The 22,947-nt window shown below is 44.8% G+C and overlaps 1 protein-coding gene across 1 annotated transcript; it reads left to right on the top strand.

Annotated features, from left to right (window-relative positions):
- Window positions 1-264: 264 nt before the first annotated feature.
- On the top strand, window positions 265-11,132 carry ZFP3 (ZFP3 zinc finger protein). Its single transcript, XM_059908173.1, has 2 exons — window positions 265-548; window positions 9,395-11,132. The coding sequence occupies exon 2, from the start codon at window positions 9,403-9,405 to the stop codon at window positions 10,912-10,914; it is 1,512 nt and encodes a 503-aa protein (XP_059764156.1). The 5' UTR covers window positions 265-548; window positions 9,395-9,402; the 3' UTR covers window positions 10,915-11,132.
- The last annotated feature ends 11,815 nt before the right edge of the window (window positions 11,133-22,947 follow it).

The following is a 22,947-nucleotide window of genomic DNA, read 5'->3' as shown; positions in this document are numbered from 1 at the left end:
ACTCGTGTAGTTCAAGGGAGGGAGTGACGGGATAAGGGATGCAGGTGGGGGCGTTAAGGGGGTCGCATGATCTCTGCCCGGTGAGAAAGCGAAGCCAACTTCCAATTTCTGAAGTCCAGATCAATGCTTGGGGAGTGACAGCAGCGCGCAGAGCGGCCGATCCCAGGGCGGAAGTGCATCCCTGGAGCCTTTCTAGGAAACTCGGAGGACCTAGCTCGTCAGTGATCCTGGGGCTGAAGTGGGCATCGCCAGGCGCACAGGGCCACTTCAGAGAGCTGGTGTGGCAGGCAGCGGCGAGATGGGGCTCGGGTGAGCGCGAGAACCGGCGCAAAGCAAGCCAGGAAAGGGTGAGGAGACCCCGGCCTGCCGACCACCTGTTCCTCCTGGGAGTGCGGCGCGCGTTGATTGGCTGGAGTGCAGCCCGGGTACCGGAAGTGGCCGATGCCCGTAGCCAGTGAAACCCAGACAACAGCTGCGGGTTCTGAGGCAGCGGGCGGAGCAGCGCGGGGAGCCCGAGAGGAGCGCGTGTGGGGCGGTAGCTGCCTGAGGTGAGACCTCATTCTGTCCCGGCGGGGGGTGGAGGGTGCTGCGCTCCCGAACCCCTGGCCCACTAGCCCTGCGGAAACCCGACGTTTAGGCCCGTGCCTGACCCGGGTTCGCTCTGTGACCTTGGACTTTATGGTCTCCCCACCCCCCATCGGGTCCCCACCGGCACATACCCTGGACGCGGCCAGGGCCCGTCTCCGCCCTGGTTCCCTGCCTGTCAGCCGCGAGCACGGGAGCAGCAGGGACGCCCCCCTCGGCGGTCCTTACGTGGGGGATGATGGGAGCTGTGGTTTCCTCTGACATTCCATCCCCAAGTAAACTGCGAGGACGAAATGGCGGGCAGTGTCATAAACTTCAGGCCTCCTGGCAGACTGTGCCCAGGGCCGGATATTGGTTTAAGAGGGTTAGTTACGGAAAGGAGACAGGTTTCAGTGCAGAGTTAATAGAGCCCTCTTGATTGTGGGAACCAGGAGGACAGAGGAAAAGAGGATAACAGTGCTTCAAATTAAATGTCATCCAGATTGGGAGAAGGAACTTATTTTTACAAATAGTTATTGATGTCAGCTATGTGTCAGACACCGATCTAGGCTCTTTAGATACAAAATGAATGAAATATCCTGTTAGTCCTCAAGGGTGTCACAGATTAGTTATGTAAATAAGATATTTACACAGATTCATTTAACAGATATTTAGCAGGTACCCGAAATGTGCTTGGCGCTGGGAATATCAAGATGAATAGAACATCATCCTTGTTCATGGTCTGAAGAAGGAAGCAGAGATGAAAATAGAGTAACAGTACAATGAGGTAGCTGCAACAAGGTGAAGGAGTCCTAGGGACAGAGAAGAAGACAGAGGGGACTGTCTGTGTCTGAGCTGAGTCTTGTAGATGTTTGTTAAGTGTAAAAGGTGGGCAGTAGTATTCCAGGAAGTGGGAATAACCTGTTCTCAAAGGCAGAGAAGCTTTGAAGAATAAGAAGTGTTTGAACTGCAGCACCCTGAGCATGACTGCAGCTCCCACCCGTCACTGGAGAGCATGGGACAGGAGATGGGAAGGGAGACAGGGGCCTGACCAGGAAGACATGATGAGCCATGTTAAGAAGTTTTTATTCTGTAGCCATTGGAGAGCAGTGAACAGGAAGCGACATGATAACTGTAGTACAAAGAAAGAGGTGAGTGAAATGCTGATTCAGAGGACCAAGAGAGAACCTCCTTCCTGCAGGTGTAAGTGAAGACTTTGGGGAGGAGGTGATCCTTGTACTGGATACTGAGTATTTAATAGGATCTGACCTTTCAGAAGTTAAGGGAAAGTATTTTTATGAATTAAGATGCTTTTGTCCATAAGTCACAGGATACAATTCAAGCTGGCCTAAAAAATAAAAGTGTATAAGCTCTCATTATTGGAAGTCAAGAGGTAAAGTGGTTTCAGGAATGACTGAATCTAGTGGCCTTGCTGGCTCCATTTCCCCTCGATTTTCTCAGCTTGTCCTGCCTTCATCCACAGCTGGTAGTGAAATGGCAGCAGCGGTTCCATGCAACAATATGTAGAAGTCTCTTCCGTGGTTCTCTCAGGACAGCAGGAAACTATTCCCAGAAGTTCCCAGCAAACTTCCTCAGAGTGTCATTGACCCAGATGAAGGCATTTGTCCATTCCTGAATCAATCCGTACTGTTCTGAACAGTCACTGGCAAGGGGAATGGTATTAACTTAACTGGGTTAACTCACTTGGAGCTCACTCCTGGAGCTCTTGGGTGAGGTCAGATCTCCTGCAAAGAGTGCGAGGCCACTGCAACCTTTCTTGCTCAAATATCCCGTAAAATAATTTGAAAAGCTTTGTGTATCTCCTTACATGTTTGTAAGTTGACATCCAAAATGTTTCATCATTTTTTCATCATGAATTTGAATAGTTGCAGAGGATGTTACTTTTGGTATGTTATAAATTTTGACATTTCAAAACTAAACCTCGTGCCAATTTGCAGGATTCCTGCCCTTGGATCCGTGTGCTCACCACATCCTTCACCCTGTCTGTAACCTCCACTCTTCCCTCTTTCCTGCACTTCATTTGTCTCTCTGTCTCACTTGGTCATCTCAGCTGTGTCCTGGCTAACATCCTCAAGTCCCTCACTCTCTCATTCTTCTACCACACGTGTCCCCAGATTCCCAGCCTGCTCTGGGGCTGTCAGAAGTGTTGCTGGAGAAAGTCAGGAAAGCACGCCAATTGGCTGATTTCGCTCCTCTCTACACTGATGCCTCCAGCATACTTGTCTCAGCAAGAGATTGTAAGGGTGTAACAAGAGAATGTGTGTAAGTTGCTTGGCACATAGTAAGAGCTTTCATTACTCCCCAGAAGGTTAGTGCATCCTCACTTATCTTCTCTCCTTCTTTACCCCAGCTCTGCACATGCTACATTGAGGTCAGAATGTTCTTTCTGTTCCTTTTCTTATTCCTCCTGTACTTCCTAGTCTCTGAGGCTTTGCTCACCCCATGCTCTGCCCAGAATGCTGTTAAGTGCAGTAGTCTTCAAATGACATACATGGAGGGAGTCCACAAACATTTTCTATAACATCTGTAAGTGCATGGATTGTTGAATGGAAATCAGTCTCTAGATCCTTGACTTCAGTTTGTACCCTTGCCCACCACCAGTGTGCTTGGGAGTGGACCTGTGGCCTATAGCTTTCTCTTTTCCACCTCCTTTTTCACAATTGCTCTTTTCCTCCTTTACAAAAGAAAGACATACCTCTCACCCATGCCCTCCTTAATTTTACTATGGCATATCACTCTGGGGTGGAAAAACCTCTGGAGTGCCACACAGGGGGACAGTTTACTGAGGAAGTAAATGATTCTTGGACCTTTTATAACTCAAGTCCCAATCTTTGGTTTTAACAACGTTTTAAAAAGACCTAATCAGGCTGTCAGCTGATAGATTATTTAATGATTTTTTACTAAAAATCACTATGTTTTTGGCAGATAAGTTCAGAGGACTAAGTGATATTGCTATCCCAAGAGATTGCTGTAAACTCTGATTTAGGCAGTTTGGGCAAACTCAGGTCCAGTCACAGTAACTAGGGTCAGTCTGATAAGCGTAATGGAAATGTGACCTAGTTAGTTGTATTATATTCCCTGTCTGCTCCCAGAAGTTTAGGGTAGGGGTGGGGGAGGGGTCAAGTTGGAGGGCAGGAAAAAAGAATGCAGAGCAAGAACTGGCAGTGTTATCTGTAATCCTGCTGCTTTGCACATGTGTTGATCTGCTTGGTGGACCAGACCTTGGTAGAGATAGATGCACCAGATTGAGAGTTAGATAACTCCAGTCACTCAGACTGTCTAACACAGTGGTTTCCAAACCTGATAGGGCATCAGAATCAACTGGGCACTTGTTAAAAATACACATTTCTTTGCCTACTCCTGGAGATTCTGACTCTGAGAGGTCTGTTGTGGGACCTGGAAGTTAGTATTTTTAGAGGTTTTCCAGTTGACTTTTCTGCATCTAACCTAATTCCAGGCCAAGAATCATTATTTAAGAATCGTTCATTAAAAAAAAAAAAAAAATCTTCCTGCTATGATTGTAAGCCATCTAAACAATTTTTAGGGTTTTATGTGGCTTCTCATGTAGACAGTATGGTCCTTTTGAAGTTTTATTTCTCATGGTTAATTAATAGGCGGATATTTGGTTTATGCATCAGTATTTTGTGAATGAGGATTTCTGAGTGCATTGAAAAAAAAAAATTCCAGATCTGCAGAGTCGAAGACCCTGTTCTGAACTATGGAGACCCAGTAGATGCTTGTCATCCCCCAGACTGAGGACCAGGAGTGGTCATCCTACTTCTAAGATGGCACATCCATCTTATCTCTCTCCAGAAACAACTAATTTCAAATTTAGAAACGTGAAGAAGTGACAAAATAGGAAATTATGTTTGGGAATTTAAATTTATGCTATGAGTAGTAGAGTGTTTCCATATGAGGATGAGGTCTAATGTGTATCTGTGCCTCTGGAAAATCAGCCAAAAGGAGAATGGCTTTGGGACTTCCCTGGCGGTCCAGTGGTTAGAACTCTGCGCTTCCACTGCAGGTGGCATGGGTTTGATCTCTGGTCAGGGAACTAAGATCCTGCATGCCACACAGTGCATCCAAAAGAAAAAAAAAAGGAGGATGGCATTGATTGGTATATGAGAAGGTATCTATTAAACAAAACAATATTTAACAAATGGCATTAATATCATGTCACTGGTGGAATGCAAAGTAAAAGAATAATCAGGGGGCAAATTTTAGTTGGGGAAGACTTTCTGGACTAGAATTTTGAACCAGGTGTTGAAGTTGGGGATAGATATACATACCTAACTTCTATGTCTTGCATCTTGTTTTACCGTGGACACGTGATTTTCCATATGGTGTGGGACAGATGTGGGTTTTATGAATGCTGACTTTGTATGGAGCTTGATGCTGGAAAAGAAGTAACTATAGGAGAGATGCTGGTGAAAAGGAAAGGCCAGTAAGGGGGTCAGAAGTAGATAGGGACTGAAATACCAGCTTGTGGAACTTGTTCTTGGCTGAGCATTAGAGAGAAATTTATTTAAGACAGTGCTTTCTAACTCAAATAGTACCATGGATGAAGATAGCTAAATTCTCTACAATGGATTCTTACAGTTACATAGGTACACATTATCTATAATTTTCAAAAATTTCAGTGAAAAGGAGAAATCCAGTTTTTGGGTGCCTGCCCTTATGCCAAGGGAAAATTAGAGAAGGCGCTGAGAGGGGGAAAGTTGAAGAAGATTCCAGGTTATTTTTAGGGGTAGCACAAAGAGCTTCCAACACTTCAGGATTTCAGTAGGAGATCCTTCCAGGTGTCAGGAAAGAGGGCTTACCAGGGCTGCACCCCTGAGTGACTAGGGAGGCCCCAGGGTATGGTCCTGTGGATGACTGGAGGCTGGGCAGAGAAAAAGGGCAGTACAAAGGGCACCCCAAAATCACCCCTTTCCCCTTCCCTTGCCACTTGACCCCAGTCTCTCCTGCCTCTCAGGATCTTCATTTCTTCAGTAATCTCATCTTTTCTTCCCTCTTAACCTTTCTCTCTACTGGCACCATCCTTTCTAATATAAGCATGTTCAAATCTCTACCATCAGAGAAAATCCTTCTTTGACTTTCTTTGACCTTTTACACTACTGCCCATCTTGGTCCTCTCCTTTCACCCAAATTTTTTGAAAGAAGCAGCAAATTAATCAGTCCACTGCCACCTGGCTTCTGCTTCTGTCATTCCATTGACTCTGTTTTCACATGTCATCTGTGACCACCTAATTGTCCCAGCAGACGTTTTCCAGTTCTTATCCTACTGGATCTATCAACTGTGTGTGACGCTTTGTAATTCCCTCTGCCATTGCCTTGATGACTTTTATGACACTTTTCCTGGTTCTTCTCCTACTTCACTAACCATTCTTTCTCTTCTTGGCAGGCTTCTCTTCCTCTACCTACCCCTTTATCATTAGGGTCCTAACAGGAAACAGGTACTTCGCTCAAATTAGGATAATTTGAGTAGGGTTTATTTGCAAAGAAGTTAATATAAAAGATGTAGGTGTAGGCAGGGTACTGAGGAAGCTGAGATTGGCAATAGCAGAGTAGTCACCAGCCCTAGGCCAGAGGAGACAAGAGGTAGTGGAGGGCCTGGAACCCACAGAGACAACTGGGTAGGATGACTCCTTGAGAGGAGTAATGAACTTCAATTGAGGGACACCATGAACCCAAGGTGATCTCATGGGAAGGAACCAGGAGGATAAATACTCTGACCTCACTCTCCTCCCTCCTTCCAGCCCCCTGCTGGGGCTCCCCATTGGCAGAACACAACTGGAAGCCAGAGGGCCTCTTGATGAGTGCTATATAGGTTACCTTCTAGGGCAGAGAGCAGGGTGAAGAAAAGTTGAAAGATCTGGAGGGGAACATGGAAGTTAACTGGAGTACTCTTCAATGTTGGCCTTGGCTTTCTAGGTTTCTGTCTTCATTATGTGACAGTTGTCACAACTATACTCATTATTGTCTATGCTGAGTACTCTCAAGTCTGTATCTCTAGTCCTGACTGCTCTAAGCTTTAGACCAGTATATTTTGACTGATTCCTTGGTTCTTCTGTATGGGTGTGTTGAAACTCATCTTGTCTAAAACACAGCTCATTTATCATCTTTCCCCCTAAACTAGCTGCTCCTCAGTATTCCCAACCTTGGTGGTATCACTATCCATCTAATTACACCTTCCTTACACCTATATCCAATCATACCCCAAGTCTTAGAGAATTTGTCCTCTCAAGCACTTCTCTAGTCTGTTTCCTCTTCATTCACACTACCACTATTACCCTAGTTAGATCTCATCACCCTTTGCCTTGATGACTGCATCAGACTTCTAACTGATCTCCTTTATGTCCTGGGCTGCTGCTTTCTGGTTCAGCCACTAAATGGCCACTTGTGTGCATCTACCTGAAATGCTAATCTGACCGTGAACTGTGTCATGCCTTGGCTTAAAAACCATTCCATGACTCTGCAATATAAGGATGAAGTCCCATAGCTGCCCCATTCCCCCTTGAGAATCACCTTCTGCAATTAACACTTTTATTGATGGGAGGATTGTGTTGCTCAGATTTGCTGTGGTGCACAGATGCACTGCTCTAGGCAAAGGGCCTCTTCTCTTCAATATTAGCTCCCGGTTGCTTAATACCTGAACAGAAGCTGGGCTCATTTCCCCAGCATTTGGACCTTACTTCTGTGAGGGGATAGATAAATCCCTGGGGCCATTGTACCAATTAGGAGCAAGTTTGGCTTCATAAATTAAAAAACCATAATAGCTTAAGCAAGGAAAAAGCTTGTTTCTCTGTTAGATAAAAGAAGTCCAGAGGCAGGCATTCCAGGGCAAGTATGGCAGCTCCACAGAGTCATCAGGGACCCAGGTTCCTTCCTGTTCTTGTCCCACTGTAGGGTATGCTGGTGAACTCATGGTCCAAGATGGCACTTCAGCTATCACTTCATGCCCCAGGCGCAGCATAGAAGAAGAGGGTGAAGAGATGTATCCCCTTACTTTTAAGGAGATATCCCAGAAGTCCCTTGTGCTGTCATTTGCATTTTACTGTCTCATTGGCCAGAAACTGGTTACATAGCCAAATCTAGCTGCAAAGAAGGCTGAGAATATATTTCTTTAGGCAGCCTCATTGCTACAAAAATGAATTCATTATTCTGTTGCTGATGAGGTGGGGAAGAGTGGAGATTGGGATAGACAACTAAAAATCCTTGCCACAGCCTTTTAGAAGTTTTAAAAAAGTATAGGCTTTAAGATTTATAAAAAGTGCTAAGAGGGGCTTCCTTGGTGGCGCAGTGGTTAAGAATCCGCCTGCTAATGCAGGGGACACGGGTTCGAGCCCTGGTCCGGGAAGATCCCACATGCTGTGGAGCAGCTAAGCCCGTGCGCCACAACTACTGAGCCTGCGAGCCACCACTACTGAGCCCACGTGCCACAACTACTGAAGCCCGCACACCTAGAGCCCGTGCTCCACAACGAGAGGCCACTGCAATGAGAAGCCCGTGCACCGCAGCGAAGAGTAGCCCCCGCTCGCTGCAACTAGAGGAAGCCCGCGCCCCGCAGTGAAGAGTAGCCCCTGCTCGCTGCAACTAGAGAAAGCCCGCGTGCAGCAACGAAGTCCCAGTGCAGCCAAAAATAAATAAAATAAATTTTTTAAAAACTAAAAAAAAAAAAGTGCTAAGAAAATTACATAAAGAGACCAATTACAATATTAGTAAGTAAAAATCAACAGCATTGCTATATGTATGTATATATATATGTGTATATATATATACACACACACACACACATATATATATATAATAACAACCAGTTAGAAAATATAAGAAAAACTCACTAAAAGAGAAGACATACAGAAACGTGATGGATATAAAAACATCAGGGTAAGTTTGGAAATTTTACAAAATTATACTAAAATTTATTTGGAAAAATAGGAGAATAGACAGGAATATTTGAAAAAGAAGACTAATGAGAGAGCACTTTCTCTAACATATTAAAAAATTTAAAGCTACAGTAGGTTGAACAGTTTGGTATTAGAGAGGGAATAGATCAATAGAACTGAATGGAGCCTGGAAATTGACCCAGATATATATGGAATTTTAGACTATGGTATAGGAGGCATTTCTAATTAGTAGGGAAAATTAGGTATTGATACAATTTAGTAACCATCTGGAGAAAATTAAGCTAGAACCATACTTCATCCAAATATACGGGAGCCAAGGGTGGTTCCTTCTGTCCCTGTTATAACTAAGTCACATTAACCTTTTGAATAGGTAACCCCTACAACATATACAATCCCCTATTCTCTAGAGCTGGTGAGCACCACAGAACTGGGCTAAAAATAGTTCTTCTTGCTACTCATTTCTGGTTTCTTCCTCTATAAACCCAAAGGTTATATTAGTCATTTTTGTCCCTTTCCCAACCTTTTCCATGTGCCATCTATTAATATGGCCACAATTTTCCTTAAATGTTTTTATTACCAACCTCAGGTTCTGCCTCAATTCACTGTTAATATTATGGAACTTTTATCAGCATCTTCTTACCATCCATTTCCTATTTCTCTCCTTAAATCTCTTCCTCTGATAATTTCCCTCACTCTTTTCAGTCAGCGTCAGCTCTTTGTGTAGCATGTCCACCATAATCCTAAATCTTTCTCTTCTCTTCAATAGCGTCCTGTAATCTCACCAGATACAGAGGTGCTTTTGGGTGCTGTCAGAACCATGTCAAGCTCCATACTCCCTAGTATTGGCTTCATTTAGCTGTGATACAGCCACTTCACAGACTTACCCTCTCTCATTTCAGATTGTGAGATGGGGACTGAGAACAAGGAGGTAATTCCCAAGGAAGAAATTTCTGAAGAATCTGAACCACATGGGGCAATATTAGAAGAACTTCCAAAGGTGGTTTATCAGGGTCACGAGTTTGGAGCAGCATGTGAAGAAGACATACTGGAGGAGCATTCCAGAGAGTCCACAGAAGAGATTCTGGAGCAGGTGTCTCCTGAGGAGAGAGACTTTGCATCAGGGTTGATTATCTTTAAGAAATCACCCTCAAGTGAGAAAGACCATGAGAATAATGAAAGTGGGAGAGTCTACAGTCCTAGCTCAAACCTGATCACATATCAGGGAGATACTACGGCAGAGGCAGTTAGCACATTTGCTGCTTCTGGCCAAAACTTCATAGAGAATTTAGGACCTAATAAAACATATAGAAGTCCTCTGGGAGAAAAGCCTCATACATGTAAAGAATGTGGGAAAGCCTTTAATCAGAACTCACATCTTATTCAGCATATGAGAGTTCATAGTGGAGAGAAACCCTTTGAATGCAAAGAATGTGGAAAAACATTTGGAACTAACTCAAGCCTTCGAAGGCACCTGAGAATTCATGCTGGAGAGAAGCCCTTTGCTTGTAATGAATGTGGAAAGGCCTTCATTCAGAGTTCCCATCTCATCCACCATCACAGAATTCACACTGGAGAGAGACCTTATAAATGTGAAGAATGTGGTAAAGCCTTCAGTCAGAATTCAGCCCTTATTCTACATCAGAGAATCCACACTGGGGAGAAACCATATGAATGTAATGAATGTGGGAAGACCTTTAGGGTTAGCTCACAGCTTATTCAGCATCAGAGAATTCATACTGAAGAAAGATACCATGAATGCAATGAGTGTGGCAAAGCCTTCAAGCATAGCTCAGGCCTCATTAGACACCAGAAAATTCATACTGGAGAAAAACCCTATCTGTGTAATGAATGTGGGAAAGGCTTTGGTCAGAGTTCTGAGCTCATCCGGCATCAAAGAATTCATACAGGAGACAAACCATATGAATGTAATGAATGTGGGAAAACTTTTGGCCAGAACTCAGAGATTATTAGACATATTAGAATTCATACTGGTGAGAAGCCCTATGTATGTAAGGAATGTGGGAAGGCCTTTAGGGGAAACTCAGAACTTCTTAGACATGAGAGAATTCACACTGGAGAGAAACCCTATGAATGCTTTGAGTGTGGAAAGGCTTTTAGGCGGACCTCTCACCTTATTGTCCACCAGAGAATTCATACTGGAGAGAAACCTCATCAATGTAATGAATGTGCCAGAACCTTTTGGGATAACTCTGAGCTGCTTCTCCACCAGAAAATTCACATTGGAGAGAAACCTTATGAATGTAATGAGTGTGAGAAAACATTCAGCCAGCATTCCCAACTTATCATACATCAGAGAATTCACACTGGAGAGAAGCCTTACGAGTGCCAAGAATGTCAGAAGACCTTTAGTCGGAGTTCTCACCTCCTCCGACATCAAAGTGTTCACTGTATGGAATGATCTGCAAAACATGAAAGCCTTCTGTGGAAAAGCTGAAGTCAGACTTACTGTTCTCAGTCTGTACCCCAGGTTCTCAGATCAAATGAATGGACAGAACCTCCTCTGTCCTTTTACTGATTTTTATTTAAACAGTTGGTCAAAAAGGATGAGGCACTTTTATGAACTATTCATTGAGAAGTTTCAGTGTACTGAGTTAAATCATAAAAGCTGTTTCAGGCCTTAAGTCTCCACTATCCCTTTTTCCTTTCCTTCCTCCCTCCCCACTAGTGGATCACATAACATTAGGGGTCTTTACTGGCCATCTAGCCCAAATTGTTACTGTTCAGGAAAAATGGAGGAACATTCCACCATCACTTCCTAGGAATGACAGAGTTGACCCTTCGAATATTATCTCCTGAAATGTTAAAGTCATGGCCTAGAAGACACACCTCTCTCTTTCCCACTGTTTAGCATTGGAATTTAGTAAGCTTTTATTAGCTTCAAAATCTTCCAAACTTTCTATCAAGTTCCCTTGGAAGATGGCAGCATTAATGAAGAAGCAGGAAGCTTGGGTCATTTCCCATCTCCTGCTAGGCTTCCTCAGTCATCTGAGAGGGTGCCATGATGGAGGAAACTGACAAGCAATTTATAGGATTGTAAGTGAAGGCCCTCAGAATCCAGAGGGGCTGATTAGCAAGGCCAGGGGATAAACAAGTGAGGCCAGACTACTCAGCATGGGCAGAAGCAGCTCTTTTGCAGCTCTTTCCCACTTCAGGGCCACTCAGACTGACTGCAGAAGCAGCTCTTTTGCAGCTCTTTCCCACTTCAGGGCCACTCAGACTGACTGCTCCCAAGAACTCGCTGCATTCACTTTGGGCCCCAGCTTCTGCTGCTGCTGACAGATCCTGTGTCAGGAAATAACAAAGAGGACTGCAGCTTCATTGTCACTAGGCTCCTGGCCACAGTGACGAGCTGGTTCACCTGACTGACCAGGACCCTGCCCTGCCGAAGCACTTAGGCTCTCATGGCCTGGGCCCCACTGCTGGGGTCCCTGGCTGATAGGCCAGGATGTGACAGCCTCTTCTCAGTTTGCCCTTGGCTTTGGAATTCTCTTTCTTCAGCATCTCTACATGTGTTTTCTGTGTTCTCTTACGTGTTTTTTTTTTTTTTCTTCAAGGAAACACATCCTCGATTTTTCATGTGTCAGTGTTTCTGAGGCAGTGAGTGGTAGTGGGAATTGCACTAACGGGGATCCAGCTTGCTTGGAGTCTGGTCTTAGAATTAGACCTTGAATAAGGCACTTCACCTGCTGATCCCTAATTTCCTCATCTGTAAAATGAGGGGAGTTGAACTAAATGATCTCAAGTTTCAACTGGCCCAATAATTCCTTTTTTCTTTTTTTAAAAATTTAACTTTATATATCTTCAGTGTTTTATTCTTTAATCTCTTTATTACACTAATACTAATCACTAGTATTTATTGAATTTTTACTATGTGCCAGGCACAGTGCCAGACAGTTTACATTTTTGTTTTCACAGCCTCCCTATGATGTGGGTACTCTTTTTTTAAAAACAAACAAACAAAATGGCTTTATTGAGGTATAATTAACATACCATAAAATTCACCTGTTTAAGTGTTCAGTTGAATGCTTTTTAATTTACGGAGTTGCACAACCATCAGTGATGTGGGTACTCTTACCCCAATTTGAAAGGTGAGGGGCAGGGGAGATGTCAAGTAACTTGCCCATGATCACACAGCTGGTAAGTGCTAGAGCCAAGACTCCAGCCCTGAGCTGTGCTCCTAAGCACTGTGCTGTACTGTGAATAGGTGCATGCATTACTACTGCCTTATTCGAAATCCTTTGTACATTTTCTCTTCATTATTAATTACTACATGAATTTGAATATAATGGATTTAAATCATGTCCTTGGAAACATAATTGGTCATAGCCAAAACCCATCAAGTGGGTTTATTCTGTACCCCAATATGTGCCCCACCCCCGGGCTCATGCCCTTGGCTTGAGAAAAGGGCTGTACAAGTAAAACAGTTGATGGGGACTTCCCTGGCGGTCCAGTGGTTAAGACTTTGCCTTCCAATGCAGGGGTGTGGGTTCGATCCCTGGGCAGGGAGCTAAGATCCCACATGCATCAAGGCCAAAAAACCAGAACATAAAGCAGAAGCAATATTGTAACAGATTCAATAAAGACAAAAAAAAAGTCCATATCAAAACAAACAGAAAACAGCTGATTACACAGTTTCCAAATCCTTCCAGGTACCTCTGTCTCTAGTAGTTAGACGTTGGCAGAAGTTCTTTAACTTATCTCTTTCCATAGGGTGTTTACAAGTGCAGTGTGCTCTCATTCCTTTTTCATCACTCAAGCTCAAATTGAATTATACCCGAACATATCTTTCTCACGTGAAACCTGGATGTTACCTATTCCCTTAACTTCTTATTCCTGTGTTTGAATATTTTATTTGCACATTCACCCCTTACCAGCCCTTAATATAGAACTCAGCACCTCTTCAAGCTCCCCAGAAAGGATCCCCTCACAGAAACAAACATGAGTAATACGGACTTTACTCAAGATTCTGGTGTGTAAGAGGTGGAGAAGGGGGTTCAGAGAGGGCTGCCACCTCAGCTCCTTTTTAGGCCCTTCAATAACAGACCACTCATTGGAACACTAGAAGGCAATTTAGTGACCAATTTTTGTTGTGCCTGATCATATTAAGGGAGGAAGTTCTCACCTCTCATTCTAAGAAGAATTTTCCAACATATATTAGTGCTTTCCCAAGAGAAATTCTGGTGAATGAAATTATTTCCACCTTGTTATATACACTATACACACATCCTGTAACCTCACTACCTGCCCTTATCCACCTTACACCCAGCTAGCTCAGAAATATTTCTCTCTTTTCCTTGTTTGCCCCCTCCCCCTCAATTTTCTTGGGAGCCAAAATCTGACCATAATATAATTGACTGGTAGTCATAATCTAGTGCAAGTAGAATTCTATCAAGGAAAGAAAAGATGTGAATTTTCTTAATTTTAGACCCATTAAAAATACCAGGCCTCACAGTCTCAAAAACCTACCAAAATACCCAGAAATACCCTTCAGAATTTTTGCAGACTTAACCATGTACATTTTCATCCTTCCCTAATTAAACAGTTTTACTGGTATATTAACACTTTATGTAAATAAAGTATTTCTTTACAATTTTACTGATTTGATGCCTTTCTAAGTATATTCCAAAGTACATTGTTTCATTATGGTCTTAATATGACTTTGTATGCCATTTTCCTGCCATCCTATAAATTTCACCTTAGTACCCCAACATGTGCTCTGGTAGCTTCCGGTTTTATGTAAGCTGTTCACTCTGTCCTTTTATTTATTTATTTATTTAAATTAATTTATTTTTGGCTGTGTTGGGTTCTCATTGCTGCGTGAGGGCTTTCTCTAGTTGCGGTGAGCAGGGGCTACTCTTTGTTGCGATGCGTAGGCTTCATTGCAGTGGCTTCTCGTTGCGGAGCACGGGCTCTAGGCTCGTGGGCTTCAGTAGTTGTGGCACGCGGGCTCAGTAGTTGCGGCACACAGGCTTACTTGCTCCACGGCATGTGGGATTTTCCCGGACCAGGGCTCGAACCCGTGTCCCCTGCATTGGCAGGCGGATTCTTAACCACTACACTGCCAGGGAAGTCCTGTTTACTCGGTCCTTGATCTTCTGCTTTGCTTGGTGAGGTCTTTTATCTTTCATAACAGGGCAAATGTTACTTACTTTGTTTATCTAGATACAGTTTTTCATGATTATCAACTTAATGTAAGGTATTCTGGATCTAGAATTTCTTGGTGATCCAGTGGTTAGGACTCCGTGCTTTCACTGCTGAGGGCCCGATCCCTGGTCAGGGAACTAAGTTCCCACAAGCCTTGCGGTGCAGGGGGGAAAAAAAAAAAGCTATTCTGGATTTTAAAAAAATGTTACTGAGATTTCTGTGCTGGTGTTTATTATTGTTTTGTTTTAACATGTTCTCCTGAGTGACTCCTGGTCTGAGGCAGTTTCCTTAGGTTGTTAGGTACGGGATCTTTGAGACTCAGGAAAGCTCTACCTAGAAAAATGTGCATGCAAATTCAGGGAATTCATGGACCATCTGAAACTCATCTTTGGACCCCTGTAGTCCTTTACACGGTCCTGAAATCAAACTTTTACCTATAAAACAAATTACCAAGTAACCCGCAATAACCTCTCCCTCATCACATCCCTCAGCTTTGGGGATGAAGCTATGACAGGACCATCCGCCTGGGTGAACCCCTGAAAGTGAACGGGAGTTGGAGCCTCAGTAAAATCCAGTGGGAAGCGGGGCGTGGTGATTCTGGTGATAACCTGAGGCAAGGAGCCTCAATAGCGGGGCCCCTGCACATTCATCAACCACCTGCTGAGCCCCTACGACGCGTTGGGACCTGTGCGAGGCGCGGGGGCTAAGCGCTACGAGGCTGGTGGGGACTTGAGCTATGCAGTAGAGGTCAGCGATGCGGAGGGGGGAGTAGGCGAGAAGGCTTCGGTTCTCCCACGGAGCAGGAAGCCCGCCTCCTCCCTGAGAGCTGGGGAGCGGCGGCCGACGAGGCAGGCGCGGCCCCCTCTTCGAGCCCCAGGACGCGAGCTCACCCCTCTGCACCCGCTGGCCGTCCCTGCCACGTCCTTGTCTCCAGCCCGGGCCTCGCACTGGGACTCGGCCGCGACTCGCATCTCTCCTGCGGTGCCGCCGACGAGAATGCTGATGTTTTATTTATTTGTACTACGCTTTGCAGGCAGTGTTTTCATCGGTGGACCCAACTTTGCCGGCACCGACACCGACGAACCTCTAAGTCATCGAACGCGCTCGGCCGCCACTGCCTCCGGGACCAAGAGGTATTGATAGGAGCCTCACCGAGCCCTGAGGCTGGGGCCGCTCTCGGAAGCCTGGGGACCCTTGTCCGTGCGCCACCTGGCGGGCGGGGGCGGGCCGGGGCGGCGCGCGACGTGATTGGTCGAGGCCCGGGGTGCCTTTTTGCTGGTGACCGGTGGGGACAGGAGGCTGAGGCGGGAGGGCCCCGAGAGTGGGCCGCTGCGCGCTGCTGACCCCGAAGTCAAGTCTTGGGGCGCCCGCCGGACGGGACCTGGGCTGGTGTCTCTCAGGCCGCCGTGATTTGTCGTTTGTGAGGACGTTTCACATCCCAGGGTGGGATCTATTCCGCCGTTCCCAGATGTTCATGGAGTCCTTGCCGCGGCCCAGGTTCTTTCGAACTTCCAACCAGGCCTATTAAGATACTTATCTAATAACTAATTATTAAAATTTAATTTAGTGGCTGTGGGAAAGGACATACTCAAGGTACAGAAGGCAGGCTTGGCTTCAGAAAGAAGGAAGAAAGCACTGTCCTCTGAGGCTGCTGGAGGAACTAAGACGACAGATGTGGAGGGAATGAGCGCAGGGTGGCCAGCAGAGTTGATCATTTGAGGCCTTTTGCTAAGAAGGGTGATTATGCATTGGAGTGGGCAGATTACCCAAAACATCCTCTAGAAAGGAGAAAAATGCTTCTGTGCCCCTGATCTGCTGGTTATGTCAGCATTCTCTGAGCTGGGCTGTGCTGGGACCAGGGCGGAACTTTAGTCACAGGAGGGCTATAATCCACACTCCACTCCACTGACTCCCAAGTGGGAGGAATCCCAGGAGTGCAGCGAATGTGGGGAAGAGCCGAGAGGTCTTCATGGGGTCGGGTGGAGCTGAGATTCTCTGCATCAGAGAGTTCACACTGGTGAGCAACGCTGCTAATGTAATGAATTCCACCTTCAGACAGCATTCCCACCTTGGAGTTCATCAGAAAACTTGTATTGGAGAAGCCCTTGGAATACCAATGTGGAAAAACCTCTGATCTGAACTCTCACCAATTTCAGCATCAGAGCATCCTCAGTGCACAGCGATCTGGAGATTTACTCACTGTAGGACACTTTCATTCCAGCCTGAAACTTCGCTCTGACCTTTCCTCTTCTTTACTGATGTCACTAGACTGGAAATGCCCTTTGCGTCAGCTGATTTTATCCTGCTCCTTGAGGACAGGGCTACCTTGTTGTAGAAGAGCGTATCGCATTCAGCCCAGGGTTGCCACTCAAAAATTAACCAATGAATGACTTAAATAAATAAGAGGCCATAAATGATGAATTGGACATTTCAAATTTAATTAACTGAATGTAGAATCATAATGCCTTTGCTGTCCTTTATTTTTCCATGCAGATCCTTTATCCCCTAAAATGATGGCCATGGCATTAAAGGTCTATATCACCCATCTAATATAAATTGTATCTCTTTATGTGATATGGGGACACGTAAAATGTTAAACAGTTGAGCCAAAACCTTTCTTTAGCTGAGGGAATTGATCCACTATACGATTTACTCAAATACAAGATAGCCACAGATTGCTTTAAACACACCTCTTTTCCTTGCAACTTTCAGCACTGAAACAAAACCCAAATCAGATACTTCACCTGTACCATCCTCAAAATCTTTCTTTCATAAGAGCCTTTGTTTACTTCTTGATCTCGTTTCTGTTTTTATACATTATTTCCATCCTTTGGGATATATTATATTGTTTTCTTCATGTGAGCTGTATCTTAAATGTATTTGCTGGGATTCAGTATTCTTATTTTTGCAGCTGCTTCAGCATCATCACAGGCTTATGTTTTCTTCATATGTAGTAGTATGCTCAGGATAATCTTGAAAATTAGTTGTTTTTGTGTGTTTTGTTTTGTTTTGTTTTTTTGGCTGAGCCACACAGCTTGCGGGACCTTAGTTCCCTGAGCAGGGGTTGAACCTGGGCCCTCAGCAGTGAAAGTGTGGCGTCCTAACCACTGGATGGCCAGGGAATTCCATGAAAATTAGTTTTTAAATGACTTGTTATTGAAAGGATTAGAATCTATTGCAGGACAAACCATATGTTGGGAGCCTCACTATCTACAGCAGAACCCTGTCAGGCTGGATGTTCTGTCCATTGAATACAGGCAATGCCTCTTTAACTCCTTTCCTTCTTTCTTCCTTTCTCCCTTCTCCCCTTCCTTCCTCCCTCCCTCCTTCCTCCTTCCTTCCTTCCTTTCTCTTTCTTTCCTTCTTTCTTCCTTCCTTCCTTTCTTTCCCTCCCTCCCTCCCTCTCTCTCTCTTCCTTCCTTCCTTTCTTCCTCTCTCCCTCCCTCACTCCCCCCCCCCCTTTCTTTCTTTCCTTCCTTTCTACAGAAATTTATTTTCTCACAGTTCTGGAGGCTACAAATCCCAGATTGAGATGCCAGCCAATTTGGTTCCTACTGAGAGCTCTCTTCCTGGCTGTGGATGACCACCTTCTCACTATGTCCTCACATGGTGGAGGGAGAGGGAGGGAAAGAGGAAAGAAGGAAGAGAGGGAGAGCGGGAGAGCTTCTTTTTCTCTTAAAAATGTTTGCTCAGGTACCTTGGGAAAAAGTGTCCCTTTTTTCTCTCTATGCCACATGGACCCATTCATTAGCTAGAAATAAATTCCAATTAGGCAAAGAAACAGTAGTAAAGCAGGAAATGCAAGTGAATCAAGGAAAAAGTAGCCATTTGGTTTTAAGGCAAACAACCAAATAACCAGTGCCACCAGCCTGTAAAGACCCCAAACACACCCAGAAGTCCCTTCAGAATTCATCATGGATTGTCTAATCTTGGTTATTCCCTGAATTTCAACTTCCTCATCCATAAAGTGGGGAAAATACCCACCCTTCAAGTTTGTGGGAGTATAGTACAAAATGGTATATCTGACAGTCCACTGCTTTGTGTATAGTAGGAACCCAATAAATGCAGTTTCTTTTTCTCCTTTACCCACTTTCTTTCTCCTCTGATTTACCCCAAGTTAAAGATGCTTTCTCAAAAGTGTTAGAATTCAAAGAGAATAAAAATTGCATCTTAACCACTACATTGTACTTATTTTTATTTCCTGTTTTTTTTTTTCTTTCTGTGTTTTATTTTAAATGTACATTATTTCATCTACCTTAGGGATACTAAGTAGCCCTTGTGAGTTGACATGGGAATCTAATTACCATTATAACACTGTTTCTTTGTCAGGGCCAATGTATTATGTTTGCAGGTCTATCACAGAAGATTTCTTCCTTTACAAGTGGGAATTCCATTATGAAGTGCTTATAGGAAAAGTCAATACTTCTTTCTACTGCTTATATGTTTTAGTTCTTGTTTCTAAAATGAAATTCCATATCTCAAGCAATTCTGCTGCCTATGTATTTATTACTGGCTTTAAGCAATTCGATTTTGATAGTACCTCGGTGTATCTGTCTTCACGTTTCTTCTGCTTTGTGTTTGTTGAACTTCTTGGATCTGTAGATTTATAGTTTACAGCAAATTTGGAAAGTTGTTAGCTGTTATTTCTTCAAATGTTTTTCTGCTTTCCTCTTTCTTCCCCTTGGGACTCTAATTACACATGCATTAGGTTGATTAAAGCTGTCTCACAACTTACTGATTGATGCTTTGTTCATCTATTTTTTTTTTTAAAAGTATTTTTTAATCTCTGTTTTTCATTTGGGATAGTTTCTATCCAGTACATTTTTCATCTCAGACATATCTTTTATCTCTAGAATTCAATTTGGGCCTTGTTAATATCCCTTCTCTGTCTTTCTCCGTGCTCATGTTTTCCTTTACCTTTTTGAACATACGGAGTATAATAGCTGCATTCAGTGTCCTTGTCTAATAATTATCATCTATGTCATTGCTGGATCTGCTTCTATCGATCTTTCCCCTCATTATGGATCATGTTTTCCTTTTTCTTGCATGCCTTTAATTTTTGATTGGGTGCCAGGCATTGTAAATTGTATGTTGTTGGGTACCTTTTTTTTTTTTTAATTTAATTCCTTTAAATATTTTTGAGCTTTGTACTGGGGCACAAGTAAGTTATTTAGAAACAGTTTGATTCTTTTGAGGCTTTGATTTTACGCCTTGTCAGCTAGGACAGAGCAGTGCTCTAGTGGTAATTTGGCCCATCACTGAAGCAATACCCTCTGGAGTGCTCTGCCTGATGCCCTGTGTATTAGAAGTTTTCTCCACTCTGGTTCTTTAGAACATAGACTATTCCCAGACCTGTGTGAGCTCTAAGGATTCTACCAGCTTCTTACCAGAGGTTCTTTCCCTGGCTACAGGTGGTTGCCTCACACAAATGTGCTGATCAGTCCTTAGCTGAAGAACTGAGGGGAACTTCCTGCAGATCTCTGGAGCTCTGCTCTGCTCTCTGGTCCTGTGTTCTGCCTTGGCCTCTCTGAATTCTCAACTCTGTGCCTTCACCTCAGGGAGTCTGCCTGCCCTGTACTGCAGCCTGGAAACTCTCCAGACAGGAAGCTGGGCCAATCCCAGGACTCATCTCAATTGTTTTTCTTCTCTCCCTGTCCTGCACTGCCTGTTGTCCAGTGTATGTTTCATATGTTTTGTCTGGTTTTTTAGCTGTTTAAGAGGAGACGGTAAATCCAGTCCCCATTACTCCATCATGGCCAGAAGCAGAAGTCCTATCTATGTATTTAGGTTTGTTCATTTGATCTCTAAGGTTCTTGTTTATACTGATTGTGTGGGTGACAGACCTCTTTCGAGGTTGTTTTCATCTTTGCAATAAAGACCATCCTTTTTCATTGTTCCATTATACAATTAGGAAGATAGGATTAATTTGTAAACCAGAAATAATTTAATTTTGCCTTGGTCCCTGGAAGGCAGAGAAAGTCAGGTCTCAGATCAAGCACCCACCTATCTTGGCAGCAGTGCTGACCAGAACAGTGAGTGTGGCTCTTCCTGCCTCACATGTTAAGTTAGACGTGCAAAAATCCCCACTTATTCTTCCACTTCCCTGCAGTTTTGCTGAGTAAACAACCTGAGCTCTGTGAGCACAGGGTTTAAGAGCGCACTTAGGTTCCGATTTTCGCTCTGCCACTTGGAAGTTACTTGATTTGGGAAAATTATTAAATCTCTTTTAGTCTCTTTTTTCACCTGTAACATTGTATTATAAGGTTGGTAGTGAGACTGAGAAACTGCTTCATTGGTTTTCATTGCCTGGAGGAAGAGAAGAAGGCCCCTAGGCTGACTGACTCCCTAGGCCAGCCCTCTGCCATGGCCCCTTCTACTGCTCCCTGGTTTGCAGCTCTCCTCCCTGACCCCCAGATTCCAGCCCACACTGCCCATAGGGCTGCCCCTCTGCCACCAGGACCCAAGAGGCTGGCCCAGGCAGCTGCTCAGGGTCCCCTCAAGTGTGTGCAGAGGCAGGTGTCTGGGAAAGGCTGCGGAGTGGAGCTCCTGGACAGAGTCTGAGGCTCTTGGGAGGAAACCTTGGAGCCATATGCACTACTACTTGGAGCATAAGTAGAACTAGAGTCTAAGGGAGGAAGGAAAGTGGGCTGGTTTCCACCTGGCAAAGTCAGATCTACCCCCCAAAGTCCTACTGATTCTGCCCGCTTCACATCCTTGCAGTCCATCTCCTCTTCTTCATCCCCGTGCCACTACCTCAGTTTACGCAGCCGTGACGTCACTCTGGAGTTACCCCAGCAACCTCCTGAAAAATACGTTTTCAGTTTCCCACACTGTAGCTTAAATAGTCTTTCGGAAGTGCACAGCCAGACCCCTGATGGTGTCACTCCCCACTACCGGCTTCCTGTCCTCTTAAAATCCTTTAGGTGGCGCACAAGGCCTGTGCCAGCTGCTAAACCTCAGTTCATTTTTCCAGCCTCTTTCTCTCTGTTCCTTGCACTCAGTTTAACAAGTATGCCAGAAAATCTTCCCTCACCCTTCCTGGCCTTTCCGCCCGGAGCCCCTTTCCCCCTCTTCTTTGCTAACCCTCCACATCACAGCTGCAGCACTGAGCTCCGGCTGCACCTTCTCTCCTCTGCGCTCCCACAGCAGCTTCCTGCCGGGACACACACCCCAACAACCCCAACCCCCTGTTTACTTGTTTCTCCACCTCCCCCACGGTTGTAAATTTCTTCCTGGTAAGGCACCTGGAATTTGATGAATGGATATGTAAATAAACGGATGCATTGATGCATGACACACAAAAGAGCAGGATAGGCAGGGATCTGTGGCTTCTCTAAGAATTAACGACTTAAAAGTCCAGGCAATTTTTACTTTTCCCCCAATTCACACCTCTCTTTTTTTTTTTAAAAAAAAATTTATTTATTTATTTCTTTTTGGCTGCGTTGGGTCTTCGTTGCTACGCGCGGGCTTTCTCTAGTTGCGGCGAGCGGGGGCTACTCTTCGCTGATGTGTGCGGGCTTCTCATTGCGGTGGCTTCTCTTGTTGCGGAGCATGGGCTCAGTAGTTGTGGTGCACGGGCTTAGTGGCTCCGCGGCATGTGGGATCTTCCCGGACCAGGGCTCGAACCCCTCTCCTCTGCACTGGCAGGCAGATTCTTAACCACTGTGCCACCAGGGAAGTCCCAATTCACATGTTTTTACTCTGCTTATTTGATGCTGCCTAATTTTCACAGGTTGAGACCCCTGGGAAACAGGCCTGCAATGGAGAGTGTGCAGGAAGTCTGCCAGGGAATGCTCTTGGGAACACCTGTGAGAGAAAAGGGGCCATGGGCTGGGCAGAGGGAGAAGTTAAATGGTGATGCAGCTGCAACGAAAGCCTTCTCAACTCGAGAGAAGTATGGGAGGACCTTTCAGATATGTCTCCCATCAAGAAGGGTGGCCAGGTCTTTGAACCCGTCTCCTTTTCTCCAACCCCCAACCCCAAGCCCATGGAGTAGATGTGGGCTGCTCCTGGGAGGGGACAGACACTTGGGTGTGGCAGCTCCCTTTAGACGAGGGCAGTTCCTGGGCAGGGATAGCTGTCAGCAGGCAGCACTCGTGTCCGCTGCGAACAGAAGTGTGGGGGGGCACACCTTGGCATCCACTGCACTAATTAAGACTTCTTTTTCTCTTCTAACTGCTTGCATATGAACAGGAATATCAAGGTACATAAAAAGTGTTTATCAAATACTTTTTCCTTCTCTACTTAACTTATTCCCTGGGTGGTATTTTAGATTCTGGAATACTCA

Source organism: Balaenoptera ricei, chromosome 20 (assembly GCF_028023285.1).
Source record: "Balaenoptera ricei isolate mBalRic1 chromosome 20, mBalRic1.hap2, whole genome shotgun sequence".
NCBI lineage: Eukaryota > Metazoa > Chordata > Mammalia > Artiodactyla > Balaenopteridae > Balaenoptera > Balaenoptera ricei.
Note: the sequence above shows the minus strand (reverse complement) of the source record. Positions and strands in the feature narration are given on the sequence as shown.

What these genes read in the sequence shown, in the direction of transcription:
- ZFP3 (XM_059908173.1), top strand. Translation starts at nt 9,403, where the DNA reads ATGGGGACTGAGAACAAGGAGGTAATTCCCAAGGAAGAAATTTCTGAA.